Source organism: Corvus moneduloides, chromosome 16 (genome assembly GCF_009650955.1).
Source record: "Corvus moneduloides isolate bCorMon1 chromosome 16, bCorMon1.pri, whole genome shotgun sequence".
Classification (NCBI taxonomy): Eukaryota; Metazoa; Chordata; class Aves; order Passeriformes; family Corvidae; genus Corvus; species Corvus moneduloides.
In genome coordinates, this window is record NC_045491.1 from 2339170 (window position 1) to 2357813 (window position 18644).

General features: G+C 41.4%; 1 protein-coding gene across 1 annotated transcript in view; it reads left to right on the forward strand.

The window, feature by feature from the left end:
• The first annotated feature begins 2942 nt into the window (after positions 1 to 2942).
• LMTK2 (lemur tyrosine kinase 2) overlaps positions 2943 to 18644 on the forward strand; it is a 41419-nt gene continuing 25717 nt past the window's right edge. The window contains exons 1-3 of the mRNA XM_032126019.1: positions 2943 to 3213; positions 17364 to 17488; positions 18319 to 18463. Coding sequence (XP_031981910.1) covers positions 3060 to 3213; positions 17364 to 17488; positions 18319 to 18463 — 424 coding nt within the window. The 5' untranslated portion in view covers positions 2943 to 3059. The remainder of the gene's footprint in view (positions 3214 to 17363; positions 17489 to 18318; positions 18464 to 18644) is intronic.

Consider the following 18644-nt stretch of genomic DNA (forward strand, 5'->3'; position numbering starts at 1 on the left):
CATCCCATTAGTCTCATGTAGTTACCACAAATGTTTAATTGCAGAAATTGTAAACGGGTGAATCTAACATTCCCGAGGATGGAGATAGGAGATGAGGCTTTGTGTCTTTGGGGTTTTTTTGATGTTCGTGGTGTATTTGAAGATAGGGAGTAAACTGTGACTAACATGTAGAACAAAGGACTGGAAGGTTTGGTTATTTAGCTTCAACCAGTGACTAATTCACAGCAAACCTTAAGTGTCCCGTCATTACAGAACTGTGGTCTAACAAGTCCTTGTAATGATATGCTGCCATAACATCCCAGATGATATCACAACATGATGTTTTATCAGAAAATTACATCAAAGGCCCAGCATTCAATTATGATAGGGTGGGTTGGGAAATCAAGCAGCCTGCTGTGCTGAGATGCAGTGAATTGTTTTCAGTAGTGAAATGTGAACACCCTTGCATTGTAGACTTGCTGGAAGGCTACAAAGGAAGGTTCAAACTTCATGTCTGTGGCTGCTATCAATCTCAACATCTTTTTTGTGTGAAATTTGCATGAAGTCTGTGACAGAGCTCAGAAGTACCTCAGACCCAAGGCACGGCAGTGATCAGGACCCTGCTTCTGCCCATGTTACACCACAGAAACACGGTGTTGTTTGAATAACCATCATTACAAAGTGTGGCTCTAACGTCAGCTAAAAGGAGCCACACTCGCATACAGGGGCCCCAGCTCTGATGTCCGTGCTCATGGGAGGGAAATGGGATAGAGTGAAGGATAAAGGACTAACCTTGATGTTTCCACTGGGTACTTAGAGTACAGACAGAAAAAAACCTGGCTGTATCATCACCAGCCTCAGTTTCACAACAGCAAAGAGCTATTAATTGGAGATGGTGGCTGTTTGTACATGAAAACAATTATGTCATACATATTATATCTTGTATATTATATATCACTAATTTTAAAGGGAAGGGATCACATTTTGCCTCCCATCCATGAAATCCACAGCCAGCCAGACAAACAATATTCTGGGACTACTTTAAAAAAGTAATTCATTATAAGCAGCATAATGCATTAGTAATAATTTACTAAAGCAACAAAACAGAAGATTGTATCCCATTTTATTATTCAATTAAAATATTTCCTTTGGAAGGAAAACTAATTAGAACATTTCAAAAAATATGGGTCATTGGGTAACACAATTAGTGTCTTCAACCAGACAGAGGATATCTGGGGTTAGACACAGACTTGGTAAGAGTAGTTTGATTTAAATATATCCCCATGGTAGAAAAAATTCTGAGGGACAGCGGGGATTTAGGTTTATGTTTTGTCTTCCTGGACACCATGTTCCAAATACTACTTTGAGCACAAAACTTTCCTTTCATGAATCCCCAGAGGCGCACTCATTGTACATTTCTTTGGACAATCTGAGCTCCCAAAGTCGTTATATAATCTTGACATAATTAGCCTTTTCGTTAAATTATTTGGAAAACGGAAATCTAGTTTGTTAGTCATATGGTATTTCCCTATTTCCTCACTGCAGAGAGCCCCTGATTCCTTAGGATTAACACTTCCATTTATGCTGCTTAAAGCTGACACCTCATTTTCATGTACTCAAAGTTCAGCAGAATCACAGACCTAAAGGAGAATAATCTTTATTTCTAAATCCTGCTGGTATCAATAATTTATCAAGGTCACCTCCAGCCCTGGAAGCGCTCGGGCTGCAGAGGGAGGGGGGTGTGCCCGTCCCGGTCTCTAACCTGGGACTCATCGCGCTCCCGCAGAGCAGCAGGAATAGGCCGGGCTCATCCCAAGGAATGGCACCCGGGGCTGTGGTCCCCGAGGGGCTCATCCCAAGGAATGGCAGGAGGGTCTCTGTTCCCGCAGGGCTGATCCCAAGGGATGGCAGGAGAGTCTCTGTTCCCGCAGGGCTGATCCCAAGGAATGGCAGGAGGGTCTCTGTTCCCGCAGGGCTGATCCCAAGGGATGGCAGGAGGGTCTCTGTTCCCGCAGGGCTGATCCCAAGGGATGGCAGGAGGGTCTCTGTTCCCGCAGGGCTGATCCCAAGGGATGGCAGGAGGGTTTCTGTTCCCGCAGGGCTGATCCCAAGGGATGGCCGGGGCTCTGCGCTCCCGCAGGGCTGATCCCAAGGGATGGCAGGAGGGTTTCTGTTCCCGCAGGGCTGATCCCAAGGGATGGCAGGAGGGTCTCTGTTCCCGCAGGGCTGATCCCAAGGGATGGCAGGAGGGTTTCTGTTCCCGCAGGGCTGATCCCAAGGGATGGCCGGGGCTCTCTGTTCCCGCAGGGCTGATCCCAAGGGATGGCCGGGGCTCTGCGCTCCCGCAGGGCTGATCCCAAGGGATGGCAGGAGGGTCTCTGTTCCCGCAGGGCTGATCCCAAGGGATGGCAGGAGGGTCTCTGTTCCCGCAGGGCTGATCCCAAGGGATGGCAGGAGGGTTTCTGTTCCCGCAGGGCTGATCCCAAGGGATGGCAGGAGGGTCTCTGTTCCCGCAGGGCTGATCCCAAGGGATGGCCGGGCCGGGGCGGTTCCGGGCCAGCTCTGAAGGGGCTCCACGGCCGGACCGGCCCTGAGGGGACATTACGCCGCCAGGGGGCGCTGCTCCCCCCGCGCCCTCGAGTCCTGCGCGCGGGCTCGGCCAAGCCCCGCCCCCTCGGCCCGCCCTCTTCCAACCGCTCCGAGCGCGGTTTGATTGGCAACCGCGCGCCGCGGCTCTCGCGCCGCAGCCTTCCCTCGCCCTAGCTCGCCCTCTGCAGGGTGATTGGCTGACGCACCTGCCAATCACGGATTAGCCCCATCCCAACCAGTGGTGCCGCCTCCTGAGCGTGATGCGCGGGTTGATTGGTGCACCGGGCTGTCAATCAGCAGCGCGCCCCGCCCCGTCGCGGTCAGGTAGCCCGGAAGATGGCGGCGGCGGCCGGTGGGGCTCTGTGAGGGGAGCGGCGGCGGGGCCGATGCCGCGGAGCCGGGGGGCGGCGGCTGCCGCGGGGGCTCCCCGGAGTCGCTGAGAACCTCGAGCCCCTCGTTCGGCGCCGGGCCTCAGTCCGGGAGCGGACGGCATGCGGCAGCGCGGGGGGCTCGGCGGGAGCGCCGGGCGGCGGGGGGGCGGTGGCCCGCGGCTCCTCGGCTCGCGACACCTGCTCGGGCTCGTCCTTCTGCTGTGGCCGCTCGTGGGGAGCGGCGAGGCGGCTCCGCTGCCGCCAGCAGGTGCAGGTGAGCGCGGGGAAGCGGGGCTGGGGGTGCGGCTCCGCGGCGGGGCCCGGGAGCGGCGGCACTGCGGGTTTCTGAGCCCCCGTCCCTCCCCCGTGCTGCGGGCAGGGCTCCGCCGAAGCGTCGGGAAGGGCACGGCGGGCGGTTGGGGCTCCCCGGCTGTAGGTCACGGCTCTGCCGGTGGCAGTGAGCGATATCCCGCTGTGGATCGCTCAGACCCCTGGCACTGAGCTACGGGCTTGCTCTCTCTGTGTGTTTACCGCAGACCTTCTTCCTATAGTGCTGCTGTTTTCGCCTGTACAGAGCTCGGCGGGATTTTTCTTTTTCTGGTTTTGCCTGTGAATCACCGGGACTCCCGTTCCTGGGTGGAGGCTCCTCAGGGCAGACGGAGCTTCCCTGTTTTCCGGTCAGATTAGTCGGATTCCCCCCCCCCCCCGCCCCCCCCGGGCCGGGCTCTCTAAATAGTCATGTAGTTCACATTTCTCTCGTATGTTAGGTAACCCTAGCTTCCTTCGATTTCCCTGCTTATTTTCCTGTTTGTCTTAAAAGCACAAGCTAAACAATATGCCCTCGTAGTTGCAGGAGTGACTGATCAGAGGTTTATATGGACTCACAGGTACCAACTACGTCTTTGATTCATTTTTATTGTTGGCGTTTCATTGGGACTTACAAGTATAACATTGTATTGAGACTGAATTTTGTTAGAGTCGGGTTGGTTTGAATGTGTGCTGAGATTCCCTTCTAGCCATGAAGAGTTGTATAGCTTAAATAGACAAGATGTTGAGGGAGGAGCAGGAGCAGTGGGGAGGGAAAGATACGAAGCACAAAGATTAGGTAATTTGGCTGCTCTTCCACACGAGGTATCAAAACTGGGAGTAGAACCCATACTTCCTTTATTTTCGGACCTGTGTCTCTTTCCCAGATTTTTCTTCCCAGAACATTTATGAATTGTTCATAAGTCACTCCGTCCATCAGCTTGCTTTGAGGTCTTTCATACTTTGTATAAAGGTAAACTTCTGAAAAGGAGAAATCTGTCAGTTAAATATTTATTTCCTTTGATGCTAAATGATAATTTTTTTCATTTATAAAATACTTGAGTTTTGTCCAAATAATATCAATTTTTCATTGAGGTGTAAGGTAGGACAGCAGAATCAGTTCTGTATGGAGAATTTTTTTGTGCCTTTTCAAGGTCTTACTTTTCTTGAAATGCAGTTAATTTTTCTATTGAAAGGGAAATGTCAAAGTGTTCCTTTTTTTTAATACTATTTCCTCTTTGCTATTAGGACTATGCATGTACCTTCCAAAGATGGGGGAACAAAGCATAACTTCCATGGCACTGGTAAAAAGCTTTATTCTCAAAATAAAAAGCTGATTGGACAAATTGCAGGACATAGTATTAAAGTGTTAGTTTTTTGTTTTTGTTTTTTTTTATTCTGTATTTTTAAAAGACTGAATCAGGTCTGCCAACTGCAATACTGCTAAGAGAAATATTTATGATGTTGTGATATTGGACTCATACAACATGAATGAGATATTGTAATTTTATTTGTAGGTTTTGGTTATATTTAGGCCAAAGTATGTATACATGGGATGTTATCTCAAGTGTAGCCAATTGCCCAAATCCTGTCATGGGAAACCCAGTGGACTCCAGGAAATGAAGCTGCTGCTTTCTACTGTGTCTTTGTCATGTAAGAAGAGATAATGTATTTGGATTACTTTATTGATGGATATTTAGTATTGAAACTTCAGGGCCTCACTAGGAGCCTTTTCCAGTTTCACTGGCATCACTTTTGCTGGGAGGACTTTCTCCTGACTGAAATAATGTGTGCCTGGTGGGTTTGAGTGCAACAGGTTCTTAGGCTGCAAGGTGTCCTGTATCATCACCTGTAGGAGCAGCAGGAACCAGTGGGAAAGCTACAAGGCCCTTGTTTTTTTCTCCTTCCTTTGAATGGCTTCCCAGTGGATGACAATGAGACTGGTTCAGCTTGAACCTTCTCTGTCACTCTAGGCAGGTTTTATAACCTGTCTGAAGACAAACCTGTGACTTTATTTTGCAGGGTTAAGAGTCATGGGTTGTGTTTAAAAACAAATCAGCTGTATTCTGAATGTGCCTCTTGTGTCCCTGACAGGTTGCTTTGATTTCCTGTGTTGGGGCTGGCAGGTGGTGGTGGGCTCCATTCTGGGCCTTGGCAGTTTTTGCAGTTCACTGTAACACTTGGTCTGATACATATGGATTGAAAACTTGTGAAGTATTCAATGGGCTTTTCATAGAATGATTAGTAATTGGTTTCAAAATTACTTTAGAATCCCACAGTTCTTCACCTAACAAGAGTGGTTGCTTCTTTGACAATGGAGAAACATCTTTATGTGTGTCGCTTGTAATAGGAAAGGTGAGATCCACAGAAAAAGAAGGAAAGTGCCTGTAGTTATTATTGTAAGGAATTTTACAGACTGTTTCATGGAATACACCTGCAGTAAATTAACTCCTCCTCTGGGGAGGAAGCTGGAATGCTGGAAGTGGTGATGGGCAGGTTCTAGCAAGACTAGATTGGATTCCTTGTGCAAAAATGCTCCAATTTGTGGAAATGCTGTGGAAGTTTGCCAGACTGGATGGCTGGGGACCTGTCAGGTTCTCAGGGCCCTGATTGAGATGAATGATGCCACTCTTTTCAAGCAGATGATGAGGTGTTCTATATTTATCTGCATTTTTGATGTTATATTTCTAAACTGACTTAATATGTTTTTTATCCAACAATAAGGAGAGGAGGTAAATGAAATCAGGTTTGAACTGTTTAACTGGCAAGGTTCCTTGCAATTATTGTAGGAAATACAAAAAACAGGCTGTTGAAGATGCTACTGGCTAAAAATACTTTGGCTAACTTAGATTTAATTTATTCTGAGAGTGGAAAAGAAGGATACTGATATGTACTGTGATAGTTCTGAATTTACGGTTTGACTTTATACTGGAGGTGAGAGCTGGGGCAGTTGTGCTGAAAAGGAGTTCCTAGACTGAAGTGCTGAAGTTGTCTTGAGCCTGCAGTGTTGGTGATTTTCCCTGAGTGCATCAGGCTAACATGACTTCCCCTACCAGCTGTGTGGCTGAAGTAAGGATGTTTGGGCACTGCTCTTCTGCAGCAGAGTTTAGCAGCCAAACACAGGGCATCACAACCCACCACCAAAGCTTCACATCCAGGCTCTTGGTTCTGACTTGGATTTCCATACTTGACCTTAATTCTGCTGAGCATCTGAATCAAGTGTGTGTGTAATGTCAGACAAAGTCTTTTCATCATCTCTGTGCTCTCTGAAGTCTTTGCAAATACAAAGTAAGACTCCAACATACTTTTATTATCCTGTAAAACTTGTATAGGTGGTAGCAATTTTAGCAGGTGTGTTCAATTTCACACTTGTGATGACTACACAGTCTGATCAGTTGAAGTGAGGCAGCTGGACTTGGTGCCTACATGATTGCTTTTTGAGAACCTTGGGCTTGGGACTGAGTGGCCCAGTTGGGTGTCAGTGGCAGGGAGTCCCTGCTGATGGACTTGGTCATGTAGGATCCAGGAAGAGATGGTTAGAAATTGGTATATAGTATCCAGAGTATCTAAATATTCATGCAGCTATGTCTAGTGTACTCAGCTGGCCTCAGGTGACAAGTTAAAACTTTTGAGATGAAGACACTTTTTTTGTGTGTGTTGAGATGAGTTCTGTAGTGTATATATATACCCCTTGGGAAAATTGTTGCTTTGGAGTTGGTTTGGCTTGGTGTTTTACTTGGAGTTCTGTCAGACTGGGACCAAATTGCAGTTGTGGCCTGTGGTTTGGTACCATGTAAAATGTCTGTGACTCTTGCACATAATAAGAAAATTTTCTAAGTGTATGCAAGTTAGCAACACTGAAAGTTAAGAAAAATCTTGCTTTTAAAGTGGGGATTTTAACTATGGTATGTGCCTTCCATGGGAGTGGTCTATCCTTCTTCCCCTTTCAAGCACTGAACTTGTTTACTTCTCCCTATATTTCTTCTTCCAGCTTCTGTCCCAAGCATTTAATAATCGTAGAACTAGAGCTGGAAATTTGTCTTTTATCTTTTGTTTCTGCCTGTGAGTTTGACTCTGAGGTAGGAAGCCAGTGCTGACTTTGGCCAGCAGGGATGTTCCACGCAAGGCTTTGTTCACAGGCTTGGTTTGCTTTTCTCTGCCTGTGGCTATAAAGTGTCTGGACTTTGCTACAACTAAAGGAGTCCTCATAGGAGGAGGTCACTTTCTGAAGCAGTTTCTTATGTCTCGAATGCTTGGGTGTATCTAATAATTCCTCAGTTATCATTGCAGCATGTTGAGATAGCACTGATCAGAGACTGTTTAAAGGTTTGTTGTCGCAGCATCAGGTGCTGGGCATTGGTTTGAAAGGGTGCATTGATGGGTGCTGGCTGTGCCCCTGTATAAAAAAAAGATTTTGTGAGATCCAGCATTCCGGATTGGTAAATTTGATTGGGAGTAATTTTCTGAATATTTGCTGTAGTCTGGTTTCAGTCACTATTCACACACGGTTTATCTGCGTGGGATAAAGGGACCTCAGTCAGTGTAATGCCAGAGCTGCAGAAATCGCAGTTCTGTTTCAGTACTAACACTGCAGTTCTGCAGCAGAAGGACAGCACATGGAGTACTGGAGTCTGCCTTAGGTTTTATTTTGGGTCTGCCTTTCTGTTTGGTGTGGGCATTTAGTATCTGGAGCTTGATGCGGTTCTGGATACAATTTGCAAAAGCTTCAATGCTTTTGTTGCTCTCTGTGAGCTCTTTGTTTTCATTGTACTGCTGTTATGAAAGGTCTTGAGCAACATCTAGCTACTAGAAACATTTTGTCAACTTTTATAGTCAGAAATGTACAAAATGTCAGGATAGCCCTGTGAGTCTGGACATGTGCTTTAAGCACTGTCTGTAGCAAGGTGTTGTGCCATATGTAGCTTAGGCAAGGTAGTGGTGGGAAGCACATTGTCAGTAAATTGTCTTCTGAATGATTTTAGTATGAAATGCTGTACAAAGTAACACCTTGTCCAACACTGCTACACTTACAAAAGTTTCCTTCCTGGTAGAAAACATCACTGTAGTGACTTAACAGTGACATGACTCTTCTGGGACTGCCATTGCACCCTGAGACTTCTTTGGTATGAAAGATGTGCAGAAAATAGTAACAGTAGATTTTTTTAGTGCTGACTTTTAAGCTTTCAGACTGTAGACCAGATCCAGTTCTCCAAAATCAGTCATTTACTCTATGGCCTCTGCTTCCTAGGCATCCTTTAGCTATGAATAGGGGTGAGAAATAGATCTAATAAGCTCTTTTTGCAAAATGCTGCTTTTTCCTTTCTTTCCTGCATTTCTTAACCCAGCTGTACATTGGAATTGGAAAGGCATCTACTATAAAATCAAGATTCCAGAACATCCTGTCTCATGAAAGTTGCATTTATGGATTTCTTTCCTGTGAAGTGAAGGAAATTAGTCTCTTCAAAGGCAGTGTATCTTAATAGCTTGTATTGCTATCAAATGACAGGAGAAAGAGATACTGTAGTTTTGGTTTCCATGCTGCAGATAATGCTTTTCTGGTGGTTTGAGATACCTTGATGTGTGATTTTCTCATGCTGCTTTGAATTATTGTGGTCTTTCCTGTGTAAAAAAAAAAAAAAAAAAAAATCTACAACTCCCATGCCTCACTGTTGGAGAAATGATATAGCAGATGAAAAAAAATGTACTTGAGCAGGAAATAATTGTCAAAACCAACATCTAGCAGTACAGAATAAAGTATGCACAGCAGAATTTTGTGAGCATGTGTATGTACCTATATGCACACATATACATGCACACAGTGAAGAGTCAGTGATACATTTGCAAGATGATAATGCTACCCAGATTTTCCAGAAACACTGCCATGAAGGCATAAGGCACATAATTATTTAACATGGATATTTTTTACCTTGTCTTAAGATGCCTTTGTGCAAACATGAGATTCTAGCACTGAAACTTCAAACAGATCTCGCTCTGTAAACACTTGAAGTACCAGCCTATATTTAGTCCTTATTAAAATTGAGCAGTATGCTGTTGTGTGAGTAATTCTCTGACATTACTGGGAAGACTTGTAGGATAATAGAATAAGGTCAGTAATGTAAAACTAATCCCAGCTCAGAGTTTTGCTGGTTACTAACTGTTCAGCCAATATTCGGGCCAGGACAAGTGTTCAGAAGCAGGAGGATCAGAGCAGTGTTGTTCCGAGATGCTGTGCTCCAGGAGAGTCCAGCATTTCCCTGGGTATTCTTGCCTTAGGATATGTAACCTGTGCCACTCTTCCACACAAAGTGGATTTAAGCAGATGTAGAAACTCACTTGAAGCACATTGTAAAAGCATTTAGGGGGGAGCATGGGATAAAGCAGTTTGAAAAAATGCTGGCTTATACTGCAGGGTAGACTTCTGTTCTTTTTAAGGACAAATGGGAGGACAGAGATAATTTGCTGAGAATTGTTGACATGGAATTACACATCCAGTTGTGATATGAAATAGCTAAGATTTCTTCTTGAAAATATTGTAACTTACTGCATAGGACAGTGATATTTCAGGGTCATGTGTCCACAAAACACACATTTAACTGTGAAACTGGCTTTTGACACTGTAGAAATATATCCAGAACTCAAGATGGGTTGAAGGAGTGTGTCAGACGGGTTTTTATTGTTTCATGGGGATAAACTCTGTAAGAAATGGCCATGTTGCTGTCTTCATTACCCTTACTTCTGATGGTCAATGGTTGTAAAGAAGAATTCTTTTTCAAAAGAATTGTCTATGCACATGCCTTGGCCTTTCATCCCACCCACCTGCCCCATGAGGGACTTAATGGAGTTCTAGGGTAAGGCAGGGTTTGTAGTGGACAAGTTGAGTAGAGGGATGAAATGTTTCAATTTCTGTCTGGTAGAATATGGGAACAGACTTGTATTTGACTTTTGATTATTTTTTCCCCACACTACTGCTGAAAAGTCTTGTCGTTTTACTTGTATCTTTCCAAGTGCCAGACTTTGATTTAGGCCATGTGACGCAATTCAGATTTAGCCAGGAAATCATTTTATTGACAAGCTGTTAGTTATTGCTTCTTGTTTTCAGAAAGATTAAGTACAATTGTGCACAAGTAACTTGGAAAGCTGCAGCTTTAAGTCCCTAAGAGATTTTTTTGCTTGAGACTATATCTAGAAAGTAAGATTTTTCCACAGAAGGAAAAATAAAATCAGTTGATAAAGTGCTTTTGCAAAAGGGTACATAATACCCAAGGTTCCTTTTATTAGTAATGCATTAGACATTTGCATTATCCAACGTAAGGGTAGCAATAAAGTCATGAGAAGACAGACTTTTGAAATAACTCTTCAGTTAATAAAATTTTCAATAGTTTGTTCCAGGTTATTGTTCTAAGACAGTAAACATTTCTGCTTGAGTTGAGTGGCTTAAGTACTAAAAATCTGAATGCTGAAAAGTTCAGGTGTAAACTGAGAAACGTAAAAGTTCCTTAAGCAGTGTTGTGTGCCTGTTCTTGGAGAGCAACGCTCAATGAAGGAACATTTCCAGTCACTGAAATATTTTGGGCATTTGGAACCCATTTTAGATTTCACTAAGGTGCTGCCATTGCACTGAGGACATCAAGTCAATGAAAATCTTCTGAGATCTTGGGAATGTTTCTTCCTGGAGTACTGGTGTTTTACTGGTAATGGCCGTTCAAGGCAAAGGGCAGATTGGAATTAGGAGTGTCTCTCTCACCTGAGAATTCTCTTCATTTTATTTTCAAAAGAATGTCTGAAGTGCAAATAACACTCCTTCAAAACTTAAGTTTTTGTTTGCTTGTGTTGTATCTCAGTTGAAGGTTGGTGATTTGAATGCCCTTCTAATGTAGTATTTTAAAGCCCATTGTGATATAGCATTGCACAACTGAATAATCGTACTGCACCCATTTCTGCTGAAACTTAATCTTGAAAACGATGCTTTTTTTGGCTCAGTTGTTAAATGCAGCATAGCAGGAAAAAATTGAGATTACAAGAATGCAGTAATGAATGGAATGTGCTTGAGTTTGGTTGGGGTTTTTTTGTTGTGAAATGGAGGAGTTGCAGTGTCTGTTGTGCTTTACCTTATCATACAGCTTGGGCATTACACAATAGATGTGTCAAAAATAATTTTGAATAGAGGCTTCGTGTAGTATTCTCCATTACCTGCAGGCCATCTGAATTTATAGGCCTGGTTCTGTCTGTATGGTTTTGTTCTTATTAGTAGCAAACCTCTGAAGATTTCAGGGAGTAAATAAATGCAGGAGAACCTCTTTATGAGGGAAAGATAATGATCTGAATCTGACTTGTGAAGAACTGGATAGGAGTCGATAGCACTTTCCCACTTAATTGCTGGCATAGAAGAGAATGACAGCATTATTTAGGAAAGTTGGGATGGCTTTTAAAATCATATTTGTCAAAACCACTATAAATTAGGGTGATATTACACTTTTAAATGTGGTTGCTTTAATATTCGTTAAAAGCAGAGTAAGTAAACTGACAAAGTTTATGAAAGATGCCCTGGGTATACCTAGGGAGCAAAATTAGATTTGGTCATTCATTAGTATTTGAAAGACTGCGCTGTTCTGCCTTGGTGTCATAAAGTAGCATCTTAGTTCATGATCATATAATTTGAGTGTGTCCAAGAGACAGTTTAAGTGACTGCTGTCATGCTAGATTTGTGCTGGAAATAGTTATAGCTATTAGTGCCAGTTATATAGCTGCTCTTGAAAGGAAATGGGCTCTTGCTTATGCAGTGGGACTGTTGTTGCATAGCAACTACTGTGCTGAAAGCTTAAAATCAGATGCTCCCTTGAAGTTCACTGTGCCCTAATAATGCTTAATTTATCTGTGCCTTACGCTGCCTTTATCACAGTAATGAATGTCTTTTATCAGTGCACTCGGTAATGTCTGGAATATGCATTTACTTTTCTGTTTCCCTGAGCTTAGAACTGTGTGGTATCACGCACTTTTTAGCCCAGTTTTCTGAAGGTTGAGAACCTAATAATGTGATTACTCACATTGAACCAAAATTAAGAGTACATACCGGCCTTTCATGATTTGGTAGTAGAATAAAGGCAAGCCCAGCATCCCTCATGTATGGACAGCTACACCTGGTCCTGTGTTGTCCTGAGTGGAGGCTGTTGCTTGGCGAGTAAATGTGGATGGAATATTTGGCTAGTTGGCATGCTCATTACTTGTAATTAATGATACCAAAGGATGCCACAGGTGGATGACATGTGGGTATTTGAGAGTATTGTGGGCAGACTGGGAAATGGGATAGAGAAGGCAAACAATTCTAGTGAGAAAACTTGTGTTTGCTTGAGTGTTGCATTTGATAGTTGGAGAACTATCTTATGAAGAAAGGAGATTTAAAAGAAACTTAAGAAGTTATAGGGAATCCTGGCCTATAGAAGTTGCTTTGAAATATGCTTTGTATGAAAATAATATTTTCCACCCCTTGAAACATTGTAATAAATACTGACGTGTGTATTCTCAGGTCCGTACTTGATCCTGAGAATGCCAACGCAGCTCATCATCATTGTTTCCTCAGTGAGCCTGTTCGTGTGCTTGCCTGTGTTCTGCCTTTGACTTCACATGTGCTGTGCTCAAATTTAGGCTTTAGTGAAGAACTTGCTTAGGAAATGGCATCTTCAGAGGTGCTGAGGAATCTGCTTCACAAGCTGTTAATTAAATGTCTGCCTCAACCAGGGCTTTGAATTGTTTATGATACCATGCACTTCTAAAAAGTGGGTAAATAACATAGATGTATTTAATCCCGTGAAGCTTTGGAAGAGTACTTGATTTTCTATGTTGATAATTTAGGACCACCTAGGTGCCATTTTGGGATGGAACATGTGGCTAGCACGGAGCTTTGTAAAGCATTACTTTGTGTGAACCTTGCAGTAACACATAGAGTGACACAGCTGCACTTCATCTCCTGCTTATTTTAATATAGGACGGACGTAATCCAGGCCTCTTCCTCTGGCTTAAGTAGTTTGGATATACCAAAGCAAAGTAGTCTAGGCTGTTTGTATTAGCTGACAGGAAGCCTTTTACAGTTGCCATGTTAGAGATGGTTTGTTTTTTTTTTTTAAATCTGTTTGATGGTTCCTTTCCTAAAGAACAGATTCTGACTTCTGGATAGATATTAAGATGCCTTAGGTTGTTACTGCATAGGGTTACAGTAAATATGGCAGGGTTTTAAAGTGATATCCTGAGTAAATCTCTTTACTTCTGTAGAATGTATAATATTAAGAATCTTGAATTTGAGTGTTTATTGGATTTTATCCAGGTTTATATTAAAATTATTTCAATTTACGATGTTTTTAATTGGTTTTTTAATTAAAGAAAATTCTTGTGTGATGACTATATAAAATGCTCTTCTGCATTAATTAGAATGGATTTCTTGCTGGTTGCTGTTTTCAGTCAGGATCATAAAATAAATATCCATCATTCCTTGATACTTCCACAATTTACAAACAAAAGGGTGTATTAAATATCTTCTAGTTCCAAGTCATTTTACAAAGCTCCAGTGAATTAATCGGATGGAAATAGTTGAAAAACGAGGTTATACTGCAGCGGATTTTCAGCACTGTGTCACAAAGACCAGTTCCAATATTTAATCAGTGACTTCTATCACTGAATATGTATACATGCAAGCTATTAAAATAGCTTCACTTATAATAAATTTTAGCCCAGTTACAGGTTGCCATAATTTAATACTTAATTTTACATTAATTTGCAGGGGTTTTTTAAAAATTAAAGATATTACTTATTAATTACTGTATAAGAAACTTCAAAGTTTATCCAAACAGAGATGGATTCTGTAATTCTTAGTAAGTAGCTCTTAATTGTATGAGTCATCTGAAATGCTGTTCTGTAACTGTTGCAGAAACTTGCCCATGATAATTGGCATTTTTCTTGTGTTAAAGCTTCTGTTCATAACTTTCTATGTGAAAATTGCCTTGTGCTTTTGGAAGTTTAGATGACTTCCATCTTTACAGACCTTTAATGATAAGCTGCATTTTCAAAGTGATCTTTGCTTTTAAAAGAAAAAACTCATTACTTTCTCCAATTATTTGCTGCTCATTCACATGCTTTCTTTCCTAGGAAATTATAAAAGGATTTAAAGGTTAGGAAGTAACATAATGAACAGCAGCAATATTTTTCTTTTAGGTATTCTTTCCAAGACACTTAAAAGAGATGGTTACCTTATGGAGAACAGTGTAACTTGCATAAAACACCTAAGACTTTAGGCTTGATAAATGTGCAGTTTCCCTCACAGAAGGAATTCCAGCAAAAATGTAATCTGTTTCATATTAAATGTCTGAATACATATGCAGTGTATCTAACATGTTCAATAAGTGCAACTTATGATTGATAGTGCTCATTATGTCTCACTTTGAGTGATATAATAAATAAACCACTTTGAGTTAAATAAATGTATCGCTTTGTGTTAATAAATTGTGTGTAAGATCATCCGGAACTTGAATCCTCCTAGCTGGATTTGCTACGATAACTTGTAACTGCTGGGGTCAAAAGTGGGGATCCTAAGTTGCAGTGAGCATGATAATGTTTGTGTAAACAGTAGTTGTGATTGTGCTGCTGTAGCTGGGATAGTGCGGGGCTGAGAGTTTGTAGGTAGAGAGGCCATCATGTTGTAGACCAACTGATGTGCTTGCAGTAGATGTACTTCTGGGGGCACAAACCCCTGGTCAGGTCTTGAAAAGAAACAGTAGGATTGAAAGAAGTAAAGGAAACTTTGAAGAGCTGCTTCAAGTTTCGGTAGAGGCTGGTCAGAAGGACCATCTAGAAGATGATGTGGTGTTTGGAGCAGAAGGTTCTGGTGAGAAGGGATAATGCTCAGTTTCTGTGGGGAACAGGAAGTCACTGGAAAATTCATGTTAGCCATGTGGGCATCAAAAGAGACCTTAGAGTGTACTAGAAACTCAAAGTTTGATAACATTTTTTTAGTGTTTCATACACTTGGCAGTTGAGGTGCTTTAACAACCTGGTCTGAAATTAAGTCCTCAAATAGCAGGAATGCTTTCTGTGAGTAATTACAATGCTCTTGGTGGCTGAGTTCAGTGTGCAGGGATTTGCTTGGCCAACTTTCCTAAGTGCTTGAAACATTTGAGGGGTTCAGGAGTCTTGATCTTCTACTGGGAGGAGTATATTGTGATTGTGGTGATGTGTTCCTGGGTGTTTGTTAGGGAAAATCTGCATCGGTTCAGTAGATAGTCTGGGGTGAGTTGACTTCTTGTTTCAGTGGAGTTGCTGGTGAAGGTAAGGAAGTTGTTTGGAAATCAGGTGTGATGGGTTTGGAAAAATGTCTGAAACAGTAATTTTAATTTGTAATACCTGGTAACATAAATATTTTCTTTTTTTTTGTAGTAAAGCTACCTTTTATAATTTGGTTTCAAATAGGAGTTCAAAGGAATTTCTTAAATTTTATCTACAACTGTATTACCTGTGTGTGTTTGTTACAGTAATTCGACTAATTAATGACTTCACAAAAAATGCTCGTATTTGCAGTTCAGGTAATTTTCAGTCTCCTTCATCAGGCTACTGAACATTTGGAGGAAGTAAACAGAAGTCAGCTGTTATCTTCCCCTTGTTTCTTGTTGATGCTTAGAAATTGAAAAATATCCATTGAGTTATGTAGAAGACTTGATTTAAATGAATATAAATTGTTCTATTGAGAGCCCTCTTCAGAGATACTTTGTTTTCTTCAGAGTTATGACTAAAAGCTGGTGAGTGGTCTCACATTGTTGTTGATCTGTGTTTGAACAATTCTCAATATCTGCAGTGGAGTATTCCCAGTCCCTAATGAGGTTAGAATGCCAAAACTGTTGTGGAAACCAGAAACAGAATCACTTGTTTGAAAACCTTCCATTTTTGCTAACTTTTATTTGTTGTTTTGGTAATATTCCTAGTTGTGCAGAAAATGTGACCTGAAAATATGCTGACACACTTGAAAGCAGGATTTTTATTATGTCAATTTAGTCTTTACATGTAATTAAAATAAGTAAATATTCTGTAAGTGTTCAGTGGAACATGATAAAAAGCTGTAGGTTTTTTTTCTGCAAATCTCTTAAATTATGTAGTTTTTTGAAGGTTTAAGAGGTAGGTGGAAAAGTTTGTGTGCCCCTTAACTCATGATCAGCTTCTGCTTTTCTTATTTTCAAGGCTTCGTATACACTGTGTCCTGTTGCCAGACGTTCCCATTGATACTGAAATGCTCTCGTAAAATCCAGTCAGTCCAGGTCACCTGACATTGTTAAACTCTGACAGTGATGTAATATCTAAATATATTTTAATCAGTTGTGGTCCAACTACTCTTCTAATCCCTGTGGCAGTACCTGTTTGAAAAAAAACAGCAACAACAAAACTCCTCAAGATGTGTGCTCTGGTCTCCTAGGGAACCACATGTCTTTGTTCTCTATCGAAGATGAAAACAGGGAGGAAAATAGGTTTAATACCCCTGGAAATAACTTATGATTTTTCTAAAATGCCATTTGAGGCTTTTGATCCTGTGTGAGTAATAACCTGACTTAATCTCAGGAAATGTACTGTAGAATGTTTATCTATAAAATGTTGGAAAATTATTTGTGTTTGTAAAATGGCTAGAAATCTAAAGTTCTTGAAATGGAGACAAATCACCCAGTGAATCACAAGAAACAGAAACTGGGTGGAGCTGATTACATCCATTGCATTTGTGACAGCAACTTGTGTGTTTGGCAGATTGTCACAAATGCATTTATTGAAAGACAGAGTACTGTCCTATGGTGATATATTTTAAATTTGTGTGCAGATTAGGTGAGGATTTCTACTTGCTGCCTGTTCTTTAGGTCAGGTGTTTTAGCTCATGGGAAATGTCTTCCAAAAGACCATATTTCTACTCTCTGTGTTTGGATATCTGTATAAATTTATTGACTTAAACAGAATCCCAAGGCTTGGTACTATCACATCCATGGGATTAAATGTTCAGCTTCCCATTTTAAAGTAAATGCTGGTAGGTAGTATGTTTTGGAGGAACTGCTTAGAGTGCTAAACATATTTATATAATACTGCATACATGTTTATTTCTAGGAGAAGGAGCTACAGCTGAAGTTCCCTCATCTTTTGTGGTTCTGTCTCTGTGTACTCTGGTAGTCCTGGTCATTCTGCTGGCAAATTGTGTCTCCTGCTGTAAAGACCCTGAGATAGATTTCAAGGTAAGACCTGAAGTTACCAAGGTGTGTATAAGTGATAATTCTCAGCTGCATCCTGATATCCAGAACACTTGATTAGTTGTGCTAATACTCTTCAGTGTCACTGTACATCCTCTCTCTTCTGAAACAGCCAGTGACTGTATTCTTGCAGGCTGTGAAGTCCTGATGCAGGTGTTTGTTTGAACTAATTGGTCCCTGCTGCAGTAAGAATCTTTAATGCCTTTTCAAAGTAGTAACTAGCTATCAGGATCAGTAGTAAAAGTTACACCCTTGAGACAATTTTGCTGTAAAGAACCTTTTTGTTGTTGTTCTGTGTTTTCTTTTGTTTTTCTTAGTCTGCTGGTGGGGTTTAAGACACTCCTGTCGAATAAGAATACTGAAGATGCATATGCACTGTAGCAAAACTCTTGAGAAATTGTCATCAGAGAATAGTTACTTTTGGAACATCTGTAATCAGTGTTCCTAAAATTGAGCTTTGCTCTCATTTCTAACTGGAGAATATTTGGCCTGAGCAGTTCATGGTAGTTTGTTCAAAGCCAGCATTTAAAGTAAAAAGAAAACAAAGCAAAAAAACCAACACCACCAACAAAACCCAAACCACCAAGCCCACAAAAACCCAACTAAACAAAAACCCCTTGATTATTAAAAGCAATGCTTTAATCTCTTTGAGACAGCAATTATTGGAAAATAAAGAGTAGAATACTAAATGTCTGTTACTATCCTTGGAAGAAAGCTTAAGCTTCCTTTGCATTGGTCATTCAAACTGAAAGAAATGTATTAGTACTTATTTAAAGGCAAGGATCAGCTTGTTTACTAAGACTTCTTTTGTTTAGGAATTTGAAGATAACTTTGATGATGAAATAGATTTTACACCTCCAGCAGAAGATACTCCATCTGTTCAGTCTCCAGCAGAAGTGTTTACTCTTTCAGTTCCCAATATTGCTTTACCAACTCCCTCCCAGTTTCCATCTCGTACAGGTAAAATACTGGTTTTCAGTGCAAAAACAAAAGTAGCCATTTTCAGTGTCTAAAATGGAGTGTGACTGATTATGTTTGACTTTACTGTAACAAATAACTTGCTACAGATTTCCATAAACCGAGCCAATATATTTTGTAGGGTAAAGGATAAAATGTGAAATACTGCTTCTACGATGTTAAC